The 25,758-nt window shown below is 38.3% G+C and overlaps 1 protein-coding gene and 1 long non-coding RNA gene across 2 annotated transcripts in view; one reads left to right on the top strand and one right to left on the bottom strand.

Annotated features, from left to right (window-relative positions):
• The window catches only part of LOC138784531 (uncharacterized), a 47,009-nt gene extending 37,037 nt beyond the window's left edge, over nt 1-9,972 (bottom strand). The window contains exon 1 of the long non-coding RNA XR_011361869.1: nt 9,895-9,972. This is a non-coding gene — a long non-coding RNA (uncharacterized lncRNA). The remainder of the gene's footprint in view (nt 1-9,894) is intronic.
• NETO1 (neuropilin and tolloid like 1) overlaps nt 1-25,648 on the top strand; it is an 87,124-nt gene extending 61,476 nt beyond the window's left edge. The window contains exons 5-10 of the mRNA XM_069960127.1: nt 4,552-4,593; nt 4,800-4,927; nt 6,593-6,821; nt 19,768-19,881; nt 24,147-24,705; nt 25,573-25,648. Coding sequence (XP_069816228.1) covers nt 4,552-4,593; nt 4,800-4,927; nt 6,593-6,821; nt 19,768-19,881; nt 24,147-24,705; nt 25,573-25,633 — 1,133 coding nt within the window. The 3' untranslated portion in view covers nt 25,634-25,648. The remainder of the gene's footprint in view (nt 1-4,551; nt 4,594-4,799; nt 4,928-6,592; nt 6,822-19,767; nt 19,882-24,146; nt 24,706-25,572) is intronic.
• Nucleotides 25,649-25,758: the final 110 nt, after the last annotated feature.

Below are 25,758 nucleotides of genomic sequence, written 5' to 3'. Positions count from 1 at the left end.
CTAGGGCACGGACAATCTAGGCCACGCCAATTTGACACAGTGCTGCGAGTTTAAAAGTAGCTTTTTTAGGACAATAACTGCATCAACTGCCAAACAGACCCCAGGACAGATCCTGGATTAAATGCAGCTATCCAAGGGTACAAGGGGTTTGGGGGGTCAGATTGTGGGTACAGAGTTGCTTTAAGGCTTTAAGGCACAGACATGCAAGATCTCCTACTCTGCAAATGTAGACACTATAGATTTTAAACTATATGCTGAAAAATGCCACATAAAAAGGTACATAATGGGCAAATATAGCACTGCTCCTCATGTACACATGCATGGCAGCTTTTCTGTAAAAAAAAAAAAAGGCGTCACGTTCACACAACATAAATTTTCAAAATTCCAAGCGGCCGCAGTGAAAACTAATGTGTCAGTTTTGTGCGGCTGCTGTTCATTGAATAGCGGTCACAAAATACTGACAGCTCACACAATGTAGAGTGCGACTCTGGCCGCACTTTACATTGCTAGCTAAGGGTATGCACCTGCATCCCAGTTCTAAAGAAATTAAGTTCATTCAGCCTGTACTGCAGTACTGGCCGGGATGAACTTCACTGACACCGGCCGTTCTGTTACTCGGCAGGGTCACAGAACAGCCGGTGTCATACTGAGTGTGAACCCGGCCTAAGTCAATGAACTAATAAAATTCTTAATGAAAAAACTAAATATATTGAGGGCACTCACCGTTAGAATTCCAAAATCCTTTATTAAATCTTCATTAAAACATTAACGCTGTGTACAGCAGTGAACGGAGACGCCAAAGCCCTGGTGATCATTATTTTCATTTTGCACTTTTGTTTTTTCTTCTTCAGGTTTAAAAGGCCATAGCAGTTGCATTTTTTCACCTACAGACCCACATGAGCCCTTTTTTTTTTGCGCCGCTAATTATACTTTTCAATGACAGACTTAATTTTCTATAAAATAGTCTGTGAAACAAACAAAAAAATATATATACTCGTGTTTTTCAGTAGTGTCTCCCTTCCCAGGTTAGGAGAAACAGAGAACAGCTCAGCTTGGCTCTAAAGCATACCTAGCCAGGTGTACCTCATCAAGTAGGCTAGAGCTCAAGAATTTAACCCTTCCCAAATAGCTATCCTTTGCATATGCTAGGATCCTGGGAGACACATAGACCCCATTAAAGGGGTTATCTAGTAGTACAAAAACACAACCACTTTCTTTCAAACACAGCAGCACTCTTGTCTCCAGTTTAGGTGGGGTTTTGTAAATTAGTTCCATTGAAGTGAATAGAGCTTAATTGCAAAAAACACCTGAACTGGAGACAAGAATAGTGATGCCTCTGGAAGAAAGTAGCCATGTTTTTGTAGAACTGGATAACCCCTTTAATAACCACACTTTATAGATAAATGTGTATATGATATAGAGATAGTGATGTAAGCTGTAGGGGCTAGGTGGTGATATAATTTATGGGGAAGACTAGACTTCAAGAACAAGATGTGTCATCTCAGAAAGATGGGAGGATCTGCTGAGACAATACCACATTGAAAATGAAGGAACTACATGACTTCCTGTTTTTATAGCTGAGGGTGATAGTTTTATGTTCCAGTTTGACGTCTTCTAGATATAAGAGGAGGTTATATATGCCTGTGTCATGCTTTCTCCTTGCAATTTGAAATTCTACCTATCAGCAAACTAACAGTAGGTAGCAGACCTACACAGAAAGTGGGACAGTGAGTGACAGAGAGTGAAAGCAAGCTTGACAGTGAATGATGAAGTGTGCAAGCAACTGTAACAGAGAATGCAAGTCTGACAGTAAACACAAACAAGCCTGATAATAATACAGTCTTGGGACCACCCAGTAATTACTATTCCATATGTTCCTTATAAATATGGTACATGATAACACTTGATACCAATCGTGATCTTAGCTTAAAATATAGGATACAATGCTGACATGGGTACGTTCCATTTATACATAGTATAATGTTTCTCTTTTATTGATTATTTAGGCTGGGTTCACACTACGTATATTTCAGTCAGTATTGTGGTCCTCATATTGCAACCAAAACCAGGAGTGGATTAAAAACACAGAAAGGATCTGTTCACACAATGTTGAAATTGAGTGGACGGCCGCCATTTAATGGCAAATATTTGCTGTTATTTTAGAACAACGGCTGTTATATTGAAATAATGGCAGTTATTTACTGTTATATGGCGGCCATCCACTCAATTTCAACATTGTGTGGACAGAGCCTTTCTGTGTTTTTAATCCACTCCTGGTTTTGGTTGCAATATGAGGACCACAATACTGACTGAAATATATGTAGTGTGAACCCAGCCTTAAACTGTAGATGACTGTGAGGAAGTGGTACATTTCAATATCTTCTTTTTTTTTTTTTCTAGGGATGGTCCGAACCTGCCGAGGTTTGGGTTCGTACGAATCCGGACTCTCGGCAATGATTCCCGCTATCTTAAACCTCCTTGGAGAGGGTGGATAAAGCGGGAAGACCGCCTGGAAAACTGGGATACAGCCTATGGCTGTGGCTGTTTCCCGGTTTTCCAGGCGGTCTTCCCGCTGTATCCACCCTCTGCACGGAGGTTTAAGGCAGCGGGAATAATTTCCGAGAGTCCGGGTTCGTACGAACCCAAACCTCGGCAGGTTCGGACCATCCCTAGTTTTTACGTTTTAACATTCACCAGTAGTAATTATGTGATTAGCATTAATAGGTCTGATATTTGGGGATTTTTAAGCAGTTTTTGTGTCTTCAGGACAATATGTGAATTCTTTAAGAATTGTGTAACACATTTTATTTACTGTAATACCCACCTTTATAATCCTGCTGCCTTACAAGTACTTCATTGTAAAAAGACAATTCTCTGACTATTGTAAAGTAAAAGTGGTATCTGCAAGCTATTTCCCAATAATTGCTAAATAGTCAAGTTAAATGCACAAAATGAATGTTCAGTGCATGGGATTAAAGTGTCACTGTTTTTTATAACTTGTAAAATCTAACTCAACAGTAGATGTGATATAAACCATATTTGCAATTTACGTTCATTATTTTTTTGTTTGTTTTCATGCTATAAAACAAAGCTATACTTACATACTGTTTAATGGTGGGAGGGATTGCTACTGTAGCTGTCTAAGAAAACACACTTTATATGGAGGCAGTTTGATTAGGAACAACCTGGAGGAGGGGTCCTGTTTTGATATCTCTATGTCAGTCATCCCCATCCTGTGCCTCTCTAGGGGTTGCAAAACTACAACTTTCCCCATGTACTGAAAACCACGTCTTGACAACCTCAGGGAGTTGTAGTGCCACAACTTCTGGAGGTCCGCGGCTTAAGTAACATTGCTCTATGGAGTCCTTCCTGTGGAGTCCTTCCTGTATACCTAATTAAAATTATAAGGAGTATGGGTTCTCACGATATGGCCACAATGTGGTCCAGGAGCATCCAAGGCCACACTTGCATGCAGTTCATCATAGTTTTCAGGCAGTTTAATTGTTGATGGGCATTCAGTTTACTACCATGTGGCCATTAGCAATTAGACGGTAGCTGAAGTCAGTTTGAAACCTGCTCTGACTTTTAAATGAACCCAGCAAGAATGATATTAAAATAATATCTCTAATTAGATCTCTAATATCGCTAGTTAGCAGAAACCCTGCTTGGCTATTGTTTAATTGAAAATGGTCATTGTAGAAATATTGGACACTGTAGGGGATACCGAAGCCTTCCAATGCAAATAGATATTTTAATGGTGTGGTATGACTTCATACCTGCTTCCAGATAAACCTACACTCAATGAATGTTATGTATTATACTGAGGCATGCTATAATAATTAGGATTTATGTGGATGTGATTGGAGCTACTGATAAGTTATTTCCAAATGACAGGAGAAAAACGTTTGTCATGCAGGGACATGCTGCCCTCTACGGGCTACATGGTGCAATATCACTTAAGTGGGTTACATTTACTTTTAAAAGGTTTTTATTATTTTCCAGACAGTAAAAAGAAAGAAAACAGAACATAGTGAAATGCAGAAAGAGATTGAATTATTAAAAACACTTGAAATATCTGTCAAACATCCATTATATACAATAATTCATCCTTTTAAGGCTGGGTTCACACACAGTATATTTCAGGCAGTATTTGGTCCTCATGTCAGGTCCTCATAGCAACCAAAACCAGGAGTGGATTGAAAGCACAGAAAGGCTCTGTTCACATAATGTAATTGAGTGGATGGCCGTCATTTAATGGCAAATATTTGCTGTTATTTTAAAACAACGGCTGTTGTATTGAAATAATGGCAGTTATTTACCGTTATATGGGGGCCATCCACTCAATTTCAACTTTGTGTGAACATAGTCTTTCTGTGTTTTTAATCCACTCCTGGTTTTGGTTGCAATATGAGGACCACAATACTGACTGAAATATACGTAGTGTGAACCCAGCCTAATATGTAAAGTTAACAATGTGTACTGCAGAAATGCCATTAATAAATGTAAGTTATAATTCTTTTAACTGTCTTATTGTGTTTATTCTGTCAACAGATCCAGATTTTAAAGATCTTGGAGTTCTGAAACCATTACCAGGTGAATAGCCTTTATTCTTAATTTTTTTTTTCATCTACTTTAAAGGTTTTAAACATTATCTATCTATCTATCTATCTATCTATCTATCTATCTATCTATATTTTTGTTTATCTATGTCATATTATCTATCTATCTATCTATCTATCTATCTATCTATCTATCTATCACTGTAATATAGTTTTATACACTTCTCTTTTAAAATATAGTTTGTGAGTTTGAAATGGGGGGACCGGAAGGAATAATAGAGTCAATGCAAATCCTTAAAGAAGGAAAGGCATCTGCAGATGAGGCCGTTGATTGCAAATGGTATATTCGAGCACCACCACGGTCAAAGGTAGGAAGCATTTATAATTGTCTTTATGAAATTTAAGTACTAAATACTTATGCCACGAGGCAGAATGAGTACTCTGCCTCAGGCGGCAGTTTCTGCGTTCCCGGAGAGAACAGCATAATCTTCCCCACCGCTATCACTTAAGTTATGTTTAATTTAACTCGTGCTTGGTCTGTGATGTCACTCGGCAGACTTCCTGCTGATTGGGTGCATGCCGTCTGCTGAGGCGCTATGCTCTCAACCTCCGCCTCTACTCCAGTATACAGTGCAGTTTGTCTCCGGACATCACTCCTGAAGAGCAGACCACCCTGTGCTTTTGGGAAGGGGGGGGGGGGGGGTGCTTCAAGTGAAAGATGGAGGAGGGGGGTTGTTATGGGGTGGTTAGGGCACTGGAGGGGGCCCTAACTAAATACATTCGTCCCTGACTCAATACATTTACAGCTGGTAACCCTCTATGAGAAGTTGCAGGTAAACATTTTATAGGGGCTCTAGTAGTCTAGTCATAAAACCCTGCTTTAAAGGTATTTATGAATCATAATCCAGTTTACACAGATGACTGATACATTTGTTTATTGGACACATTTATATATTGAAAACCTGTCAGGTAGGGGGTCTGGGATGACAAAAACAAGTGCAGCCCTAGAACTGGCACCCGCCCAAGCTGGCCCTACTTACTTGCCACAACAGCCCTAAGCAGCTGCGGACAACTGGGCGGAGTTTCCTAACCTGATGGAGGGGAAATACACAAAACAGAGACAAGACGTTCAAACAGGCAAAAGGGGAGGTCAGAGGTCCAAGTCAGTAACAGCCAGTCAATAACAGTACAGAATCGTGATTCAAAGAATAGTCGGGTCCAAGTCAAAAGGTCAGGTAAACAGAAGTGTAAAGTCAGAGTAACACTAGGTCAAGAAACTCTAGGATAACCAGGTTATATTGCATGAAGAGTATGGGGATAGTGGTAGATAATAAATATTCTTTTGTCTATGGATTGTAGGTTATTCTTCCTAATGTCTAGTCCAGGCTACATTTCTTAGTGAGTTATGATGGATAAAGACCTTACTCTAGATTAATATTGCACAAAAGATCCAGTCAATTGCGTTAGTTGTATGGGTCATATTTTGCATATTAGGGAATATCACTTCCAGGACTGGGATGCCACAGTCCCTGAAGTACCAGGTATAGCGGTGGTATAGAACAGGTAGCGGAGTCTTATATGTAATGCATTTATCCTATTGGAGAGCAGAAACCTTAGCAGTTGATTGCACTGATAAACTTTTCAGTACCGCAATTGTCTACAATTTAAGGTGTTTTTTTAGAGGTGGAAGATTTTTCTCTGATGCATTACAAATGAAAAATCATTGAAACAGAAAAATACATACTGCATATATTCCCAGGCCTGCCTAATGCACTTCATCTTGGTTAAGTTTTTAGTGACATAATATTTCCCTGCTCTTTTGTTTTTCTAAGAAAGGCAATTTGACATATTCTCTGGAAACATTTCTCCAGCATGTATTAAGATTCATCATTATTCATCAATAATGGAAGGAATGTGCGGTTTAATAAATGGTGTGCCTTGAATAGCAGATAATTGAAGTACTTACTGATTGAACTGTGAATGCTCAATCAATGTGTAATAGTGCTCACATAATGGACTTTCTTTACTTCCAGATATACTTGCGATTTTTGGACTATGAAATGCAAAATTCAAATGAATGTAAAAGGAATTTTGTGGCTGTGTATGATGGAAGTAGCTCAGTAGAAGATTTGAAAGCTAAATTTTGCAGCACCGTTGCTAATGATGTGATGCTGCGTACAGGACTTGGAGTCATCCGAATGTGGGCAGATGAAGGCAGCCGCACCAGCCGATTCCAGATGCTCTTCACATCTTTCCAAGAACGTAAGGCACATTAGGTCTCATATTGAACTAATGCACCATAATAGCTGTTTATCTCTCAATCAAGTTGCTACTTACTAAATCTGTTTTCCCTCTGCCATTGATAGCAGTTAAAGAACAAAAAAACATAGTAGCAAAAGATATTTTATGTTTTAATGATTTGATAAATTTTTGAAGAGTAAAAACATAGAATTTCAAGTAAAACGTGAATTCTAATCCTATACATGTGTGGGGTGTGGAGTATATGAGAATAGATTTATATCATATATGTTGTGGCCCGGGGAGCTGGATAGTGGTGTTGAACCAGCCGGTGGGCTCTAGTCTTTTGGGGCTACTTGTCAATGTAGCTAGGAGTGGTAATATCCACCCCCGGACACATGGTCACCAGACCTTTGGCAGAACTAGTGTTTGGTGCAGGGTGCAGCAACAGAGATGATAGAGTACCAATTAAACGGTGCTCAAATTTTACTTAACTTTTTTTAAAATTAAAGTATTGTATTGCCCCCCAACAGTTATACAAATAAATAATATACACTTATTACGGGAAATGCACATTAAGTGCTTTTTTCCCTGCACTTACTGCTGCATCAAGGCTTCACTTCCTGGATAAAATGGTGATGTCACGCCCCGACTCCCAGAGCTGTGCGGGCTGTGGCTGCTGTAGAGAATGATGGGAGGGGGACACTGAGGGACACAGGGCACTGGAGGGACACTGAGCATCCCTCTGCCATTATCCTCTCCAGCAGCCACAGCCCGCACAGCTCTGGGAGTCGGGGGTGACATTACCATTTTATCCAGGAAGTGACATCACCATGTTATCCAGGAAGTGACATAACCATGTTATCCAGGAAATGAAGCCTTGATGCAGTAGTAAGTGCAGGGAAAAAAAGCACTTTATGTGCATTTCCCGTAATAGGTGTATATTGGTGATTTGTAGAACTTTTGGGGGCAATACAATACTTTAATAAAAATTTTCGCCGGACTTCTTTAACTAAATAACACCACGCTTATAACCTGTCTTGGTACTGTAACCCACCCATTCTCTTTAATACCTTGGTTACCCCCCCCTGCAACCGCCTCAGTTCAGCCAAATTCTTCTTGTATATGGGCACCCAGAATTACAGAAAGTATTCCTTGTGTGGTCTGACTAAAGATTTGTAGAGAGGAAAAACTATGTTCATCTTATGATTTTATGCATATTCCCTGCAACACCACAGTAAGAATGCATCCTCACTGATTCATTTCTATATTTGAATTTTGCTTTGGTTACCATAGTGTAATTAGATTTTTCACAGCCTTGTAATATTAATTTCCTGTATCTCCTTTATTGGTTTTCATTTACCTCTGAAGGGATTACATTTAAATTTATTATGTCTCCCTATAATCTATATTTGCCTGCCAGTATTGTTTTTTATTGTCTTGTTTCATTGTGTCTTTGCATATGAAGGGATACTAATAGGGCCACTTTTGCTGTTTCCCAAAATAATATGGAATTTTGCCTATTGTCTTCACTACTTGACCCCGCTGTGACCCCGTCCTGAACCGTATGGCTCCCGCCAGGGACCGCTGCTGTTAGCCAGCATGGCTGATTGCCATGTCCGACTAATTAACCATTGACAGTGACAATTAAATAGTTATAGAAAAGCCTACAACTATAAGCAAAAACCTACAATGCGATCCTGGAGGGGCAATCCCTGCTTTTTTTCCAGGCCTCAGCTCTGCAATGATGCTGATCCCAGCTTGGTGCTTGTTTACTGTGGGCTCCAGCAGTCTATAGCATTTGAGCACTGATGTAATAGATCAATGCAGTACATGTACTGCATTGATCTCTGTATGAGATCAGTGTAGTCAGCATGGAAGTCCCCTAGGGATACTTCAAGTTAAAGTAACTTTCATATTTTATAAATATAAATGTGTAAAAAGTTTGCTATTGCCGTGTGTGGAATCGCCCAAAGTATTAAATTATTGCTTTCCTGATCTCAGCATAAAACAATGAAAGTCTGCACTCTGCAATATCCACACAACCTCCACACTGAAGGACTCCACCGAGTCCAACACAAAAGTTTCTTATACAAAAAGGTATGCATAATATGTGTAAGGGAGTATACCATATGGTTATCCCACCATTTTGCTGACATCCATGCAGATGAATTTTTAGGAACATAGGTAGCATGTCAGTTTTACCATAGGATGAACAACGTACAGTAGATACAAATCACCCCCCATACACACACAGACTTGTTCTGCTGCATATAGCCATAGTCTGTATCCATGTTTTCCAGGACTCCTTAGAACTGCAACTTCTGCAGCCACTTGTTGTCAAATTCTGCATGCTTGGGTTTGGACAAATCCCAGCATGCTCAAGGTCTTAACAGGAACCTTGCTAGTCTATTATTTTTCCCTTGGGCTGTTATATTTTCAACATAAAGCATATCAATGAGTGATCTGAAGTTCCCTATCATGCATCGCTGTTGCTGAGTCTGAATCCAGCCAATTCTTTGTTATTCATAATGTGTCTTTTTGCTAAATGAAAATAAAAAAATTTTAGCAATTAAGTACTATGCTATTTAGCGCCTAATAGTTTAAATATATATCTTCCATAAAGAATTGTTTCAGATTCAGATTAGCTGCATATATGCTTAATAGATGCAAAGCACTTTCCTATACACACTCGGAAGCTTCATCCTTTACCAAAGCAGTCTTAACCAGAAATGTTTTCCACTCTGAAGGCCATTAAATATTGCATAAACTGTACCATAACAAACTATTAAAAGCAAATTGCCCTTTTGTTATAAAATCTTAGTAACACATTTCAAGATCTGCAATAAAGGGACTTTAGAGACAGACCGAAAACATCCTCTGACAGAGAACCACATTTTGTGTACATTTTGGCTACTTTACCTTCTAGCATGGTCGTTTTAAAGTTTTTTTGCATCTATATTACCCACTAATAAGGTTTGTAAGAAAAATCCCACCAAATAATTGAAAAAAAAAATACATTTATGTAGTCCAGTCTACAATCCAATAATTCATAAATGAAGCATGTATCTAGACTCAAAAATATCCTGCTCCGTACCTTCTATGCCAGTGTTACTTAACTCCAGTCCTCAAGATCCACCAACAGGTCATGTTTTGAGGATTTCACAGGTGATATAATTATAGTCAGTGCACCAGTAACTGCAACAGCTGTTCGTTGTAACTGCCACAGCTGTGCGTTGTATGGGATATCCGCAAAACATGACCTGTTGGTGGGTCTTGCGGACTGGAGTTGAGAAACACTGTTCTATGCTATGAACATGGCACTAGTTTATTGCACTTGTACATGACACTAGTATTACTTATACTTTTGTTTGGGGTAAAACATCTCAATAAAAGCACTGAGGTACACTTTCTTAGATGCATTTCATACTTTTATCACAGTCATTCCCACCAATTTTTAGTAGTGTAAAGAGCATCATTCCTCCTGTTTAGCTATAATCTCCCATACATAGCAATGGTATAAAATTAATATATTTAACCATTATTAAGTCATATTTAATCATTATACGTAATCATTAGGGCAATAAGAGCCCACATGGTCATAAATAACTCACATCTACATTTCAAACATTGGACAAAAGCTAATTACTGTATATATTTTTCTTTTTGACTCAAAAACTATTGTGCTGGATCATGTCTCACACTTCACTGGTTCTTAACCCTTTCAGTACTGACATACCCTTACTAATCAAGCTACCTAATAAAACAGACAGAAAGTTTCTTTCTATGTGTAGACCATTAGGGGGTTTGTATTTTGTTCCAATATCTTGTGGCTGATTTAATAAAATGTAGCACTGCCATGGTAAATGTATCTAAGTAAAAAGTCGCAAAAAAAAGCAAAAATTGCGTAAACATATTCACCTGGTACTAACCAGATGTAAGCCTGCACCTGTTTGTGCGACTTTTTAAAAAGTTGCAAATGATAAATTGGGTGCTAATGATCAATGACCTTCATATTCTGCTATCACAGACTCTGTCAGCAGGTTGTTATTGAATACGGGCCAAGGATACGTATTTCAAAATTAGATCACAGCGGCGTATTTAAAACTTAACATTTATTATACGGCTAAAATGTTAAAAAGTGTCACAAATACAAAAAACACACCTAAATATATCCACTGATGTGCGGTGTTCTGTAAAAATAAGTTGCCCAAATCACACCTGATCCTATATATAGGGGCAAACACCACCCAATTATGATAAAAGATGTACAGACACGTTAACCTGACGCGTTTCCCCGTGGTTATTAGCCAAGGTTTATCAGGGGTTAAAAGATAATTCACAGGTGCATCAGACAGCACAGTTATTGCTGATGCTAAACCACCACATGTTCCAGTCAACCCATACAGTCACCTGCTGGTATAATGGCTATTGTATAGATCCTATTAGTAGCCTACCAAAGACAGTGGAACGTGAGATATATATACACTCTGTATGGCCAATCAGCAAATCTGGAGCTACAAGGTCAGTGCCGTTAATAACAACCAGCTCGCCTAAGGTGAGAAACAACACAGTGTAAGCAATAACCAAGGAGGTAAAAGATCAGTAAACAATGGCTCAGCCGAGCCTCTTACACTTCCTCCTCAGGACCTGATGTCCGGCCTCCATTCGGGCTACAGGGATGAACTGCTGGGTGCTGTGGATACCTCATATTCTACAGTTAAGAGGTGGGTTGTCAAATTTAAAACGGCCGATTCAGCACCAATGATGAGGAATGTCCTGGACGAGCGAAAGGGTTTGTCATTCTGGACATCGTTGATGCTGTGCACAACCTCATACTTGACAATCGGCGAACTTCAGCTAAAGGAATAGCAGACATCATAGGGATATCTCATGAACGTGTTTGTGTCATTATCTATGAACATAGCAAAGTGGGTCCCCAAATGTTTGACAACAGGTCAGAAAAGCATATGAATGAAAATTTTCTGGTCCATTTGTCAGTGTTTCTGCATTGATAAGAACTTCCTGGATCAACTGCTCACTATGGATGAGACCTGGATATATTTGTATGACCCTGAAACCAAGGAGCAGTCAAAAAAGTTGAGGAACAGTGATTCTCCTGGTCCAAAGAAGTTCAGAGTGCAAAAATCTGCCACTAAGGTGATGGCGTCTGCGTTCTGGGATAAGGAGGATATGCTGCTAGTAGACTACCTTTAAAATGGGTCCACCGTCAATGCAAGGTATTACATTGAACTTTTAGACCAATTGAAGGCCGCTCTAAAGGCCAAAAAGCATGCCAAGCTGTCTAAAGGAATCTTGTTCCTGGAAGACAGTTCCTCCGCTCACACTGCACAAGCAACCACGGCAAAACTGGTGGAGCTAGTCTTCCAGCTGGTTGACCACCCACCTTATTCACCAGATCTTGTTCCCTCTGACTATCATCTGTTTCCAAACCTGATGAAACACCTCAAGGGTACCAAATTTCACACCATTTCTGATGCCATGGCTGCTATGGTTGACTGGCTTGGGGTGATGCCAAAGACTTATCAGCAGCCCCTCGTACAGTTAATGCTTGTCTTATGTATGCTGTCAGTTTGGATTTCCGCAGCTCCAGTGGTCTGTTGAGTTGATAATATGGATATGTGGCCTGTATCTGAAAAAGCGTTTATAGATAGTTCAGGTTAAGTTCATGTTAAACCAGAATGTTACATTATCTCTGTGGCCAGATCTATTTTGCCCTTTATGGTTTATTTAATTTACCTTTGATTTATTTTTTGTTTGTTGTGTAAAAGAAACTTTTATCATTTACGCAATGACATTTAAGATAATTTAATACTTTTTGGCTTGTCTCAGTATTCAAGTATTAAATGACATTACGTTGTTCTACTGTAGCTTCGGTTTAGATGTATAATGATCTTCAAGAAGCTGAAGTTAATTAGGTCACTTGTTTGGGCTTCATGGTGCCTATCACCCATCATTACTTGTTTTTATAAACATTTGTCTCTGAATAGGAGTGGTAGGTAGTAAAGCTACCCCTGATTTATTGATACTCTGAAGTCATCATTATATTGTATTTCGAAATAAATATTACAACACATCATTAGCGATAACAATGGTCTTAGGTCTTCTCATAGGTTAAACCTTTATGTAGGGTGTCTGAGCTCAATCCTTTATTTCTGACAGCATTTTGGGTCAGTATATCTATTTATTAATCTCTATTAGTTGCATGGGAGAAAGTAGGTGACCGGTATTTAATGAGCACCGTCTTGCATTTATAATTTACTGTCCATTTGCTCCATGTATTGCAGAATTCTGTTATGGAAATTCTGTTTGAGGAAAAAGTCAGGAACACACGGAATACACAGACTACCAGGTGAAGCCCTGACTGTGCTCGCACCAAACTGTCCCTGCCTTTTGGGGAACCTGACTTCTTAACAGGCCGTCCCCAACCTGAAGACTGCAACTACTCTGAAACAAGTGCAAACACAAGACACAGACAATACAAACGAAATACACAATAGAGTGGTCAGAGGGATAGTCAGGAGAACGAGAGCCAAGGTCTAGTAACAAAGTATTAAAGAAAATAGCAAAAGATAGCTAAAGCTTAGTCACTCCAAATTAAGGCTTTAGCAGGCAACTAGAATATGGTGGGGGTAGTAGTTACATAGGGGCTAAAGTCCCATCCCCAGAAGGACATTGGAGCAGGGACTCCTGCCCCTTCTCCAAAACCAAATTTGACTGGCAGGAAGACCTGTCAGTCAAGAATCAAGAGCAAGGTGATTAATGACTTAGGACTTATCCTTTGAGAGATTGTTTAAATAACATTAAAGGGGTACTTTGACATCATAAGTATATGCATTGTTTTCCCTCAGCTCCGCAACACAGTCCTCCCACCCTGCCTACTTCTTTAAATACAATTCTCTGAGTACTGCTTTAATTCTTGTGGGAAGCTTATTATGTAATGATAGTTTATCCTTCCACCCTTGTTTTTACTCGTCTTTTGTAAAAATGTTTTTATGGCTACTTGGATTTATGAATGTGTGCTGTTTATTCTATGGCTAGGTTTTTTGATTGCCAGCCATCATTTTTAGACTAAATAACGTCCATTATTTTGCAATGACATCCGTGATTTAAATAGGTACGTTATTTGGACTCAAAATGACGTCCATCCAGAAAGCCAAACCGCAAAAAAAAGACTCTGTTTGAACCTAGCCTATAAAGGGTTATGTAGGTTATTGGCTAGATTCACAAACCGTCTTTTTTTGGTGGTTCGATGATCATCATTTTGGTGATCCGTAAATTTTGAAACCAAATAACATACGTTATTTTGCAATGATGACCGTGATTTCAAAATAATGGACGTAATTTGGACTCAAAATGGCACACGTGTGAACCTAGCCCTAGTCTGTATATTGGATAACTATATATATATATATATATATATATATATATATATGTATATATATATACAATTCATACCAGATCTGTGTCACATTGTTCACTGTACAGTGAGTTCACTGTACAGTTTATACAAGGAAAATCCCATAGGTCCCATAGGTTAGAATGTTTTACAAACTATAGCTCTCTACTACTCAGAAACAGAAAACATGCATAATATTCCCTTATGGTGAGACTTTACATTCTGTTCACTTACAGTATGTAAAGTCTTTCCTCTTTTCTATTTTCCTTTTTATTGTTTATGTATCTTTTATGTTTTTGTTAAGGTTAACACAAAAATACACAGAATGAATTTTATTATGCACAACTGTTGAATGCAGACATTTAAAAACACTTAAAACTATACACGTAACAGGCACAGAACCTGGTAAGGTTCAATGTGCATCCACACCCCTCCTAACCAAAATGGTGGTACTGAAAGCTGCCTATGGAGGTATAACTATGACCATGAAAGCAAATCATAACACAAGATATAGCGTGCTAATGTACTACCAAACAGTGTAGAAAATATCCCCAATAATAAATATCATGATATGAAAAGTAACCAATTAAAAAAAAGAAAAAAAATCACTAGAAAAACAAAAATGAAAAGGTTAACCACATGGTCATATCACAGCTCTCTGGGGTAAATGGAACAGAGTCCTGTTTTTGTTTCTATGTCTTGTAGTCTGAGCTAGGGGCTAGCACTTTTGCAGTGGTACCTGCAAGGTCTTTGTTTATAACATAATGTCACATATGTACAGTACAGATGTAGCCGTGATTGAGATAAGGCCAGTAATTGAAGCATTATGTTACTTTTTGCTTTGTGTAATGCATTAGGATAAATTATCTTAACAGTATACTAATGTGCCAGTGATGATCAAGATATGTCTCTCTCTCTCTCTCTCTCCCTCTTTATATATATATATATATATATATATATATATATATTCACACAATGTCAAAAAAAGAGAAAAGGTGACCTATTTTGATATTTAAAATAACGTCCATTATTGCCGCAATTTGCAATGCATAGAAGTCAAAGGAAAGACGGACATCCAATGCGCCCAATGTATTAAATAACGGAAGTTTTTACCGTGGATGTCAAAATAACGAACATGATCATTATTTTCGGACGTCTTTTGCAAACAGCGAACGCTTTTTTATTAGTTGTTCACACACAGTTTTCTTTTGTCACTGTTCTTTCTCCATTTTTACTATTTAATTCAATGGACTTTTCAATTAGGCCACACCCAAAGGCCAATTGGTAACCCCAAACTAGAATAATATACCAACAGCCGTCATTGCACTAAGGGGAGGAAAGACTCAAAATAACAGATGTAATTTTAAACAGAGCTGAAAAAACATTGTGTGAACATAGCCTGTTTGTTATTGATTGTTGAATGTGTAACAATGTTATACATTTACATACCAAAATCCTGGAGTATTATGCTGCAATAAATTTTCCGTACTTGGAACTGTAAAAGCTTGTCTTATGATCAAACACTGCCATCTGCTGTAAATGTTTTTTCCTTGCAGCTTTGAATTTTTAATGTTTCAGCTGTGAGCTAGTGACAGTGTACTGTATTTAATCCAGAAAAAAAAGTTGAAATACTATTTTAAACCTCACTGCATCTCCACATTTTCAGTTTTTTTGCAACCCATTTACAGTAAATTTCTGATAGTGTTTGAACCCTTAAAGACTAAACCAATTTTTTTTATTTTTGCACTTTTGTTTTTTCCTCCTCCTAACTATAACGCTTGCATTTTTCTTTACTTACAGGCTCTTATGGGTTATAATTTTTTGCAACGATGATTATACTTGGCAATGACACACTTCATTTTATCATAATATATGCTGGCAAAGAAAAAAATTTCTATACATGTGTGTGTGTGTGTGTGTGTGTGTTTGAAAATGCGCTTACGTCATATTTCGTACAAGATCAGGAATGTGATAATTTAATAGTTTGGGAATTTTCAAAGGCAGCAATAACTAATATGTTTATTATTAAAAAAAAAAAAAAAGGAAGGAGGGGATTTAAATTTTTAATGTGAGATTTTTTATTTAGAATTCTTTTTTTTTGCACTGATTTGTATTGCCCCCAGGGGACTTCTGTGAGCAATACACTGATTGCTCATAAAGGTCAATTCAGTACAAAGGTATTGCATTAATCTATGTAGTCTGTGCTCCATTGCTCTGGGCTGCTGAGGGCAGCTTCTAGTGATCACCTAGCCAGGCCCAGAGTCAGAGCATTGTAGAGGCCCCAGCCGGTACGTATTACAAATCGGCTTCTCACGATCACATCGTGGTAGCCAGTCTATGATGCAGAGGTAAATAGAATGACGTGTAGAATGCATTGAGGTAAATAGAATGGCAGACGTCTAATGCACACAATGCATAAAATGATAGATGTTGCCTGCGTGGACGTCAACATAACAATTGTGTCAATAATTTTGGATGTCTTTTGCAACAGCGGATGTTTTTTAGGTTGTTCACACACCGTTTTTCTTTTTTCACCATCCTTTTACCGTTTTTACTATTAAATTTCTTTTTTTCAATTAAAGACACCCTCAAAGGCCAATTAGCCCAACCAAACTAGAATAATGTACCAGTAGCCGTCATTGCTTGGCCAAACAGCTAAATGACGTCAATCATTTTAAACTCAAAAGGACATACATAATTTTTTCTTATCAAAAACAAAGAGGAAAAACGTGTGAACAAAGTTTTTTTACTGATGTAGGCTATGTTCACACAATGTCCACTGTCTTTTTCACACAGTGTATTGAATAACGACCACACCAAAAGACGTCCGTTATTCAATACATGTGTGAAAAATACATCCGTTATTCTATAGACTTCAATGCAATTTATGGTAATAATTTAAAATGATGAAATAACGGATGTCTTTTTTAAACCTAAAAGCGGACGCCTTTTCCATTTTTTGAATGTTGTGTGAACATAGTCATATCATGTTAAAAAATACAATTCAGGCATTTTTTTTTCTTTTCATTTATGCTGTTCATAATGCAAAAACGATATTACTATATTTTAAATGTCTGGACAATTCAGCTTGCTATGATACCAAATGTGTTTTTATGTATTTTTATTTGTAAAATTAGAAAGGGGGTAATTTACATTTTCAATGGGGGGGAGAGAGGCGTGGGCTTTGTAATTTTGTTTTAACCCCTTAAGGTCAAAGCCTATTTTCGTTTTTGCGCTTTTGCTTATTCCTTTTTAAGTTTAAAAGTTCATAGCGCTTGCATTTTTTCACCTAGAGACGTATATGAGCGCTTATTTTTTGCGAAACCAATTGTACTTTGCAATAACAGGCATTGTTTTTCCATAACATATGCTGCGAAACCGGAAAAAAATCATTTGCGCTGTCAAATTGAAAAAAAAACGAATTTGTTTTGATTTCGGGGAGTTTTGCATTTACGCCGTTCGTTTTATGGTAAAACTGACTTGTTATGCATGTTCCTCAAGTTGTTACGATTACTATGATATATAACATGTATAACTTATATTGTATCTGATGGCTTTTAAAAAATTCAAACCATTGTTAACAAATATACGTTCCTTAAAATCGCTCCATTCCCAGGCTTATAGCGCTTTTATCCTTTGGTCTATGGGGCTGTGTCAGGTGTCAGTTTTTGCGCCATGATGCGTTCTTTCTATCGGTACCTTGATTGCGCATATACGACTTTTTGATCGTTTTTTATTACATTTTTTCTGGATTTGATGCGACCAAAAATGCGCAATTTTGCACTTTGGAATTTTTTTGCGCAGACGCCGTTTACCGTGCAAGATCAGGAATGTGATTAATTAATAGTTCGGGCGATTACGCGCGCGGCGATACTAAATATGTTTATTTATTTATTTATTAATTTATATTTATAAAATTGGAAAAGGGGGGTGATTTGGACTTTTATTAGGGGAGGGGATTTTTTATTAATAAAAACACTTTTTTACTTTTTTTTTTACTGTAACTAGAAGCCCCCCTGGGGGACTTGTATATAGACAGCACTGATCTCTCATAGAGATCAATGCTGTGTATATACACAGCAAAGATCGATTAGATCGGTCATAGATTACTATGGCCTGCTGCAGGCCATAGCAATCTATTGCCGAGCTGGGATCAGCGTCATTCCGACGCTGAGGCCCGGCACGGGCAGAAGAACGGATCTCCCCCCTGCGATCGCATCGCGGGGGGGAGATCCGAGCCACTAGACACCAGGGATAGTGTGTACAAAGCCTCTAAGTGCAGCTGTCAGGTTTGACAGCTGCACTTAGAGGCTTAATTAGCCGGCGCGGCAACGGGACCCGCGCCGGCTAATAGAGGCACTGCCCGGCTGCACGTGTCAGCCGGGATCAGCGCCGTTCAGAGCGGGGTCCCGGCGGGACCCCGCTCTGAACACCCCGAGCGGCACCATGACGTATCAGATACGTCATGGGTCGCTAAGGGGTTAAAGTTACATTTTTAAGTTTTTTAAGACTTTTGCATAGCATTGATCAGTGAGATTGGTGCTCTGCTATTAGAGTGAGATTGGGAGTAGATTGCTGATCGAGCAGTACAGAGATAGGTAAGAGACCTTCCACTGTGAGGGAAGCTTATTTAGATCCCGCAATCACACTGTGGGGGTTCCAATACAGCAGTGATTGTCACTGATACCTTTAAACTCTGTAATTGTTATAGATCATGGAGTTTAAAGGTTTTATGAGAGACAGCAGCATGATTGCTTTTTTTTGTCATTGTTATGTCTCCTGGCACTTTAATGTCTACGAAACTGTATATATACATTCCAACTGTAGTCCCTATACATGATGGGTAAGCAGCAAGAACTGCATCAAGTTTTCATAAGTTTTGCATAACTTACTAGACATATTTATATTATGCCCCCTTTTTTCTACACTTTTCAAAACGTTTGTATGTTTTCTCTGTTACAATATAGCCTATGGCTTTTGATGTTTTCCAGGCAGTCCTTCTCTCGTTCAGGTTCTAGTCATTTTGTGACAATGTATGCATGGAGATATAGGCATAAATGACAGGAATAAACTTCTTGACTTTTTTTTTTTTAAGGTGTGGTGCATATAAGGCTCAGATTTTATAATACTTTAGGCACAAATCTGAGTTTTAAGCATATTACTAATTGTTGCACTTTTATTCAATATGATATAATGTGCTATGTGTTTTTAATTATATGTACAGGGATATTATCTGGCATTTTACATTTTTAATGCAGGTTTTCTGAATGTTAAAAGAGTGAACATTGTTCTAAAATATTATTGTCCCAAACATCTGGCAGAAAAAGGTTATGTTTGCTCAGAGAGCTGTACATTTCTTTGGAAGATTACAGCTAGTGATACAAACCTAATTAACAAATATGGTATAATGTTGTTCTTGTTTTGTTTTGCTTTTCCCCCCTTCTTTTTTACTACAAAATTGTAATGATCTGCTATGCTTGTTTTTGTAGCATTTTTTATGTTTATATTACTTAAATGATTATTACAATGTCTGTTTCTCTTTCCATTTAGCTCCATGTGAAGCGAATTCATTTTTTTGTCATAGTAACATGTGCATTAATAATACATTGGTCTGCAATGGAGTTCAGAATTGTGTATACCCTTGGGATGAAAACCACTGCAAAGGTAATATACAGAAAACAAACTGATTACAACTGCCTATTACAATAAAAATACAGAAATATTGTGCTATTAACAATGTGGTTTACTGTTATTAGTTTTCTAAGAGAATTAAAACATATATATTTGCCATCAGTTTCAGTTCCACAGAAAGGATCAATTTACTAGCAGAAAAACCCTAAAATTTTATTTAACCTCTAGGCAACCTAGGACGTACCGGTACATCCAGCAAGTCTGTCCCCAGACGACCCTGGACGTACCGGTACGTCCTGAGCTATAAAGCGTGCTCCGGAGCGGAGCGCGCTTCATAGCAGGTGGAGGTCGGCTGCAATCAGCAGCCGGCACCTCACCGTTAATGACACGATGCAGCGATCGCTGCAGCATGATATTAACTCCTTAAACTTAAAAAAAGTTAAAAACACCAACACACTTCCCCCAAACCCCTCCCCCAATAAAAGTTTAAATCACCCCCCTTTCCCGTTATATAAATAAAACATATAAAAATGTATAAATAAATAAACATTTAATATACCATTGCGTGCGTAATTGTCCAATCTATTAAAATATAGCAAGCGTCATTGCGAACGGTGAATGGCGTAGACGAAAAGAGGGAAAAAAATGCGCAGATTACCGATTTTATATTACATTATATTTTTTAAAAAAAATTATAAAAAGTGATCAAAACGTCTGATCTTCACAAATATTGTATGAATAAAAACTAGAGATCATGGCGGAAAATATGACACCCCATACAGCCCCGTAGGTGTAAAAATAAGCATCACAATAGGCCCATTTTATTAATATTTAATTGCCAAAAAAAAGGATTTCATAAAAAAAAAAATATATAATATTAGAGAATCTGTGTAAACCTGCATATGGTTGTGTTTGGGCTGACCTATAGAATAATAGTATCATGTCGCTTTTACCATATAGTGCATTACGTAGACACAGGAACCCCCCAAACGTTACCATATTGCATTCTTTTTTACAATTTCACCAATATATATCTTCATAAATAATATATTTGGAATTCCATCATACATGTTATGGTAAAATGAAAGACGCCATTACAAAGTACAACTATTCCTGTAACAAACAAGCCATTACAGGGCCTTGTAGATAGAAAACTGAAAGTGCTAGAGCTCTTAGAAGGGGAGGAGGGAAAAACTAAAGCACAAAGATCAAAATTTGCGCGGTCCACTGGGTCATTTTGGGCCTGATCCTCAAAGGGTTAAAGAAAACTTTTACTTAGTCCTACAATCATAAAATGAGAGGGCAGTATTTCTTTGTCTCTTTGAGGCTAAAGATCCTAATTGAAAGAGCAATAGCTATGACTGCTTTTTTGAAAGTGGTATTTGGCTATGTTCACACAACGTTCTTTTTAAGAAAGATTGCAATTGCCTCAGTGTCCGTTCTTTACTGCAGGGGCAGCATTGCATTGAATTCAATGCAATACCGCCCTCTTTGTTCTCACATCTTTAGAACGGGTGTTAGAATAATGTGCCTGTCAATTATTTCCGGACACTGTTCCCTGAACAGCGTCCGGAAACATCATCTGTTCACACAACGCAATGTGCAGTGCAGCCGCACATTGCATTGGAATGAATGGCTAATTGATTTGCGGGCACAACATTAAAAACATTCGTCTTCTTATTGACTTGACTGCATTGCCATTGTCTGTCATTTCAGGGACATTTTTCTTAAAACAATAAATATCTATAGTAAAAGTGATTTTAAGAAACTCTGTAATAGGTTTTTTCTAGATCTCTCCTCACTTTAGAAGAAGCAGGATTTCTGTGTCCATTATGCTATATGGAGAGGGGAGGGGCTGAGGGGAGTGAGTGAGCACAGAGCAGTCCTGCACAACACAATATCCTGTAATCTTCCCTCAGCAAGTTCCTAGATAAGCACTGACCTTCCTGACCCCTGAATCCAGCTTTTTAGGTGCCCAGACAGTCTACAAATTGCTGGCCTTCATGTCTCCTCTTCCTGCTCCCTCATCTCCCTCAACCCCTCCCCCATCTATTGGAATATAATGGAGACAGCAGAATCCGTCTTCACTGGCTTCTCTATAATGAAGACGGGTTTTCCTGATAATGCACAGATAAGAAATGAGGGGGGAAGGCTGGGATCTTGCTTTGTGAGTACAGAAAGAGGCTTTTATGCCTAATAAAACCTATTAAAGAGTTTCTTAAAATTGCTTATACTACTGATTTCTGCAAAAAGAAAAAATATGACAGTTACACTTTAAATCACGGCAAAAACGGACGTTTCTTTAAATATCAAAATCGGGCGCCTTTTCTCAATTTTTGACGTTGTGTGAACATAGCCTTACATTGGAAAAACAGCCTTTATTTTCACTCAATTTTACGGCTGCATTTTGGTATTATTTTACTCATGAACTTTCAACATGTAAGTTCTGCAAGTGTTGGTCCATAGGCATCTACTTTAATATTCTCAAACGTTTGTTTGAATAAGCTGTTTTAGAACATGGTTTATAATTAAATACTGTCCAAACCTTTGAACAATTTAAAAAAGAACAAGATATTCCAAGAATAATGTTGGCAGAGCACCACCTATTTTGTCCACTTCCCCTTCTCTGAAATTGCAGTGTTTAATCTCTGCTAGGCAGAGGGGGAGATTTCAATTGTGTTTGTTAAGCTTCTCCTCTGAGAAGCAGAGAAGATGCTTACCACACCAGGGAGAAAGAGAGACAAGGAAGGATAAGGCTATGTTCACACAACGTGAACACCACGGAACGGCCGGTCTCAGCCCGGATCATCCCGGCCGGTACTTAAGTACTAGCCGAGATGATCTTTCCGGCCGCGGAGCTCTGATGTGGGCGCTTCAGCGCGCGCGCGCATCAAAGCTTCCCATAGCACACAGTGAAGCAAGCGGCCAGAGCCTTTCTGTGGCCGGAATGACAGGTCTTTCTGCGGCACTGAATTCCGGCCGCAGAAAACTGACATGTCAGTTTTTTCCGGCGCAGCATGGGATTCCGGCCGGAGCATATACGATGTGTGTACGCTCCGGCCGGGATCCCATTGAAAATAAGAGTATGTTCCACCCCTCAAAACTACGGCCGTAGTTTTACGTAGTGTAAACATAGCCTAAAAATGTATTTCCAGCACAATTATTTAGGGGGCATTTGGGCTATGTGTGGCCACCCCTTTAATTAATAAGTTTCAGTGGCAAGTGTCTGGCATCAGATAAATACCCCAAACTTTAAGGAACTACTGACCTGGGCTTGGTTTCTAATTGTATTTTCCTGTATTTAACAGAACCAGTCACTATTAACAACCATAGCAGCCCCAAATAATCTATAGTGCTCTAGATCCAGGCTAGTCTCAGAGCCTATTACACTGGCACCTACTATGACCCCTTTATAAAGCCCTCAACATTTCAAAACTAGTCAACATAAAAGAATTTGTAATAGTACATCATGTTGCTATCACAATGCTAGCCCAGCATTGCCGACCACAGTGGGATCAAAACAATACAGTAACTTGTTTACCTACTTGAAGCTTTCTTTTTCGACAACTCTGCACTAATTCTACCAGTAGGGAGTTTGTTAGGTGACAGTAAAGAATTGCAGTCTGTGTTTTCCTCGGGAAGAAATCAATCTGGCACAGTAAGAAGAGTTGCTTATTGGTATATTTTTTTTGGCATTTACTTCTGAGACTACATATACTATATACTGACACAACATTGATTTTAACAATTGATAATCCTAAAATTATTTCTTTAAAACAAATTCACCATCAGGTACATCGCTGCTTTTATTTTTTTAACCTTAATCAATCATTGCCAAATCGGGGATGCCAGTGGCGCAGTTCTTTCTTTAAATTGCCGCCCGGTTACGGGGCTAGGCGCCAGTCTTTTCTCGAGCACCGGCCTGCCCCAGAGCAGTAAAGACGGCCCTCAGTGTGGCCCCGATGGCCCTCACTGTGGTGAAACCCCCTCCCCTCTGTGATGCAGGTCCATTAAAATCATTGATGCCGCGTCACACGGGGGGGGGGGGTCATTGCGACACTGAGGGGAGGTGAGCCTGCCTCCAGTTTTCCAGGGTAGGCCGGTGCTCGGTAAAAGACTGGCACTGAGCACTGGAACGGGGTGGTGTTTCAAAAAAAGGAACGTGTCTCAGGCATCACCATGTTAGTGACAATCAATAAAAAAAAAAATTAAATAAACAGTGATTTACTTGGTGGTGCATTCATCTTTAAATCATTAAATCTTTTTGTATTTTTACATTTTGTGTTTTTATTCTGCAGAAAAAAGAAAATCCAACCTTTTGGACCAGCTTACAAATACCAGTGGGACAGTTATAGGAGTCTCTTCTTGCATTGTTATCATCCTCCTTATTATCTCTGTAATAGTACAGATCAAACAACCTCGTAAAAAGTTCATCCAAAGGAAGGCAGACTTTGACCAAACAGTATTTCAGGAGGTGTTTGAGCCACCGCATTATGAATTATGCACTCTTAGAGGTTCAGGAGCTACAGCAGACATTGCTGATGTTGCAGATGATTTCGAAAATTACCATAAATTACGGAGATCATCTTCAAAATGCATTCATGACCATCACTGTGGATCACAACTATCAAGCACTAAGGGCAGCCGTAGTAACCTTAGTACAAGGGAAGCACCCATACTAACAGACACACCAAACCAGCCTGTTAAACCCAGTCTACAGCCTATGAATAGAAGAAACATCCTGGTAATGAAGCATAGTTATTCTCAGGATGCCTCAGACACATGTGAAATTGATGAAATTGAAGAGGTTCCCACCACAAGTCACAGAATATCCAGACATGACAAATCTGTCCAGCGGTCAGTATCAATAAATTTTTGATGAAGACATTTACTTAAGGACTTGCTCATTTATTCTTATATTAACTTTCATATTTTTATGTTTCATCATCTCCCTTTTTATTACCTTATGATTTTTCGTAACTTTTAAAATTTTAGATAATGGAAAAAAAATGTAGGATGAGTGCCCACCCATTTATGATGAAACACTTTTTTTCATCTCATTTGAAGATTTATAATTAATTAACTGGTTCATAAGAATTCAAAATTGTAATGCATCCTTAGATCACCAAACCTTTACTAATCCTCCTTCTTCAGTGAATGCTTCTATTTCTGGATTGCACTTTTTACTATCTTGAATTATGTCATGCTCCTACATGCATGCAATATTGCATTAACATATACAGTATGTATAAAATATCAGAATTTTAGTTATTCTTTAGTTATAAACAGTACTGTTGAACGACTGTTACCAGATATGATATGCGGTTCTGTTTTATGAATCAGTACAAAATCTAACAGGACACTTTAGTAAGAAAAACAAAAATATTTTTTATGTAATGCCTAAATAATTAGGATTTGTATACATATTGTCAGGGCAATAACCACTCCATAAATCATTGGATGTTATAGCACTATCTGTATGTTTATCTGTGTTTGTATTGCATGCATTCCTGTGCTTATGTGTTTGTTTACATGCACTACATGCTTTCTTTGCACATTAAAATCACTAATATCTCTCAAAATTCTCTCTTGTTTTAGTGTGTTTTGCATGCCTGTGTTGTTGTTTTTTTTTTTTTGTATTTTGTGATTTGTTATTTATGATTATTTTCTATACGTAATCTGTTTTATGCAAACACATTGAATGAAATAGCCATAACATTCCAGGTTCTGCCTCATTGGGTCTCTAAACAAACATGAAACTGAGTACAACACAACTAGGGTATGAAAAGCAGAATTAAGGTAAGGCAGTATATGGTATGTCTTGATTTATTATATTTATTATTGATATAATTATTAATGGGACACTAACATGTAGCATTAAAATTGTGTTTTATACTGCTTATCCTAATA

The sequence above is a fragment of the Dendropsophus ebraccatus genome, chromosome 2, assembly GCF_027789765.1.
Source record: "Dendropsophus ebraccatus isolate aDenEbr1 chromosome 2, aDenEbr1.pat, whole genome shotgun sequence".
Lineage (NCBI taxonomy): Eukaryota > Metazoa > Chordata > Amphibia > Anura > Hylidae > Dendropsophus > Dendropsophus ebraccatus.
Note: the sequence above shows the minus strand (reverse complement) of the source record. Positions and strands in the feature narration are given on the sequence as shown.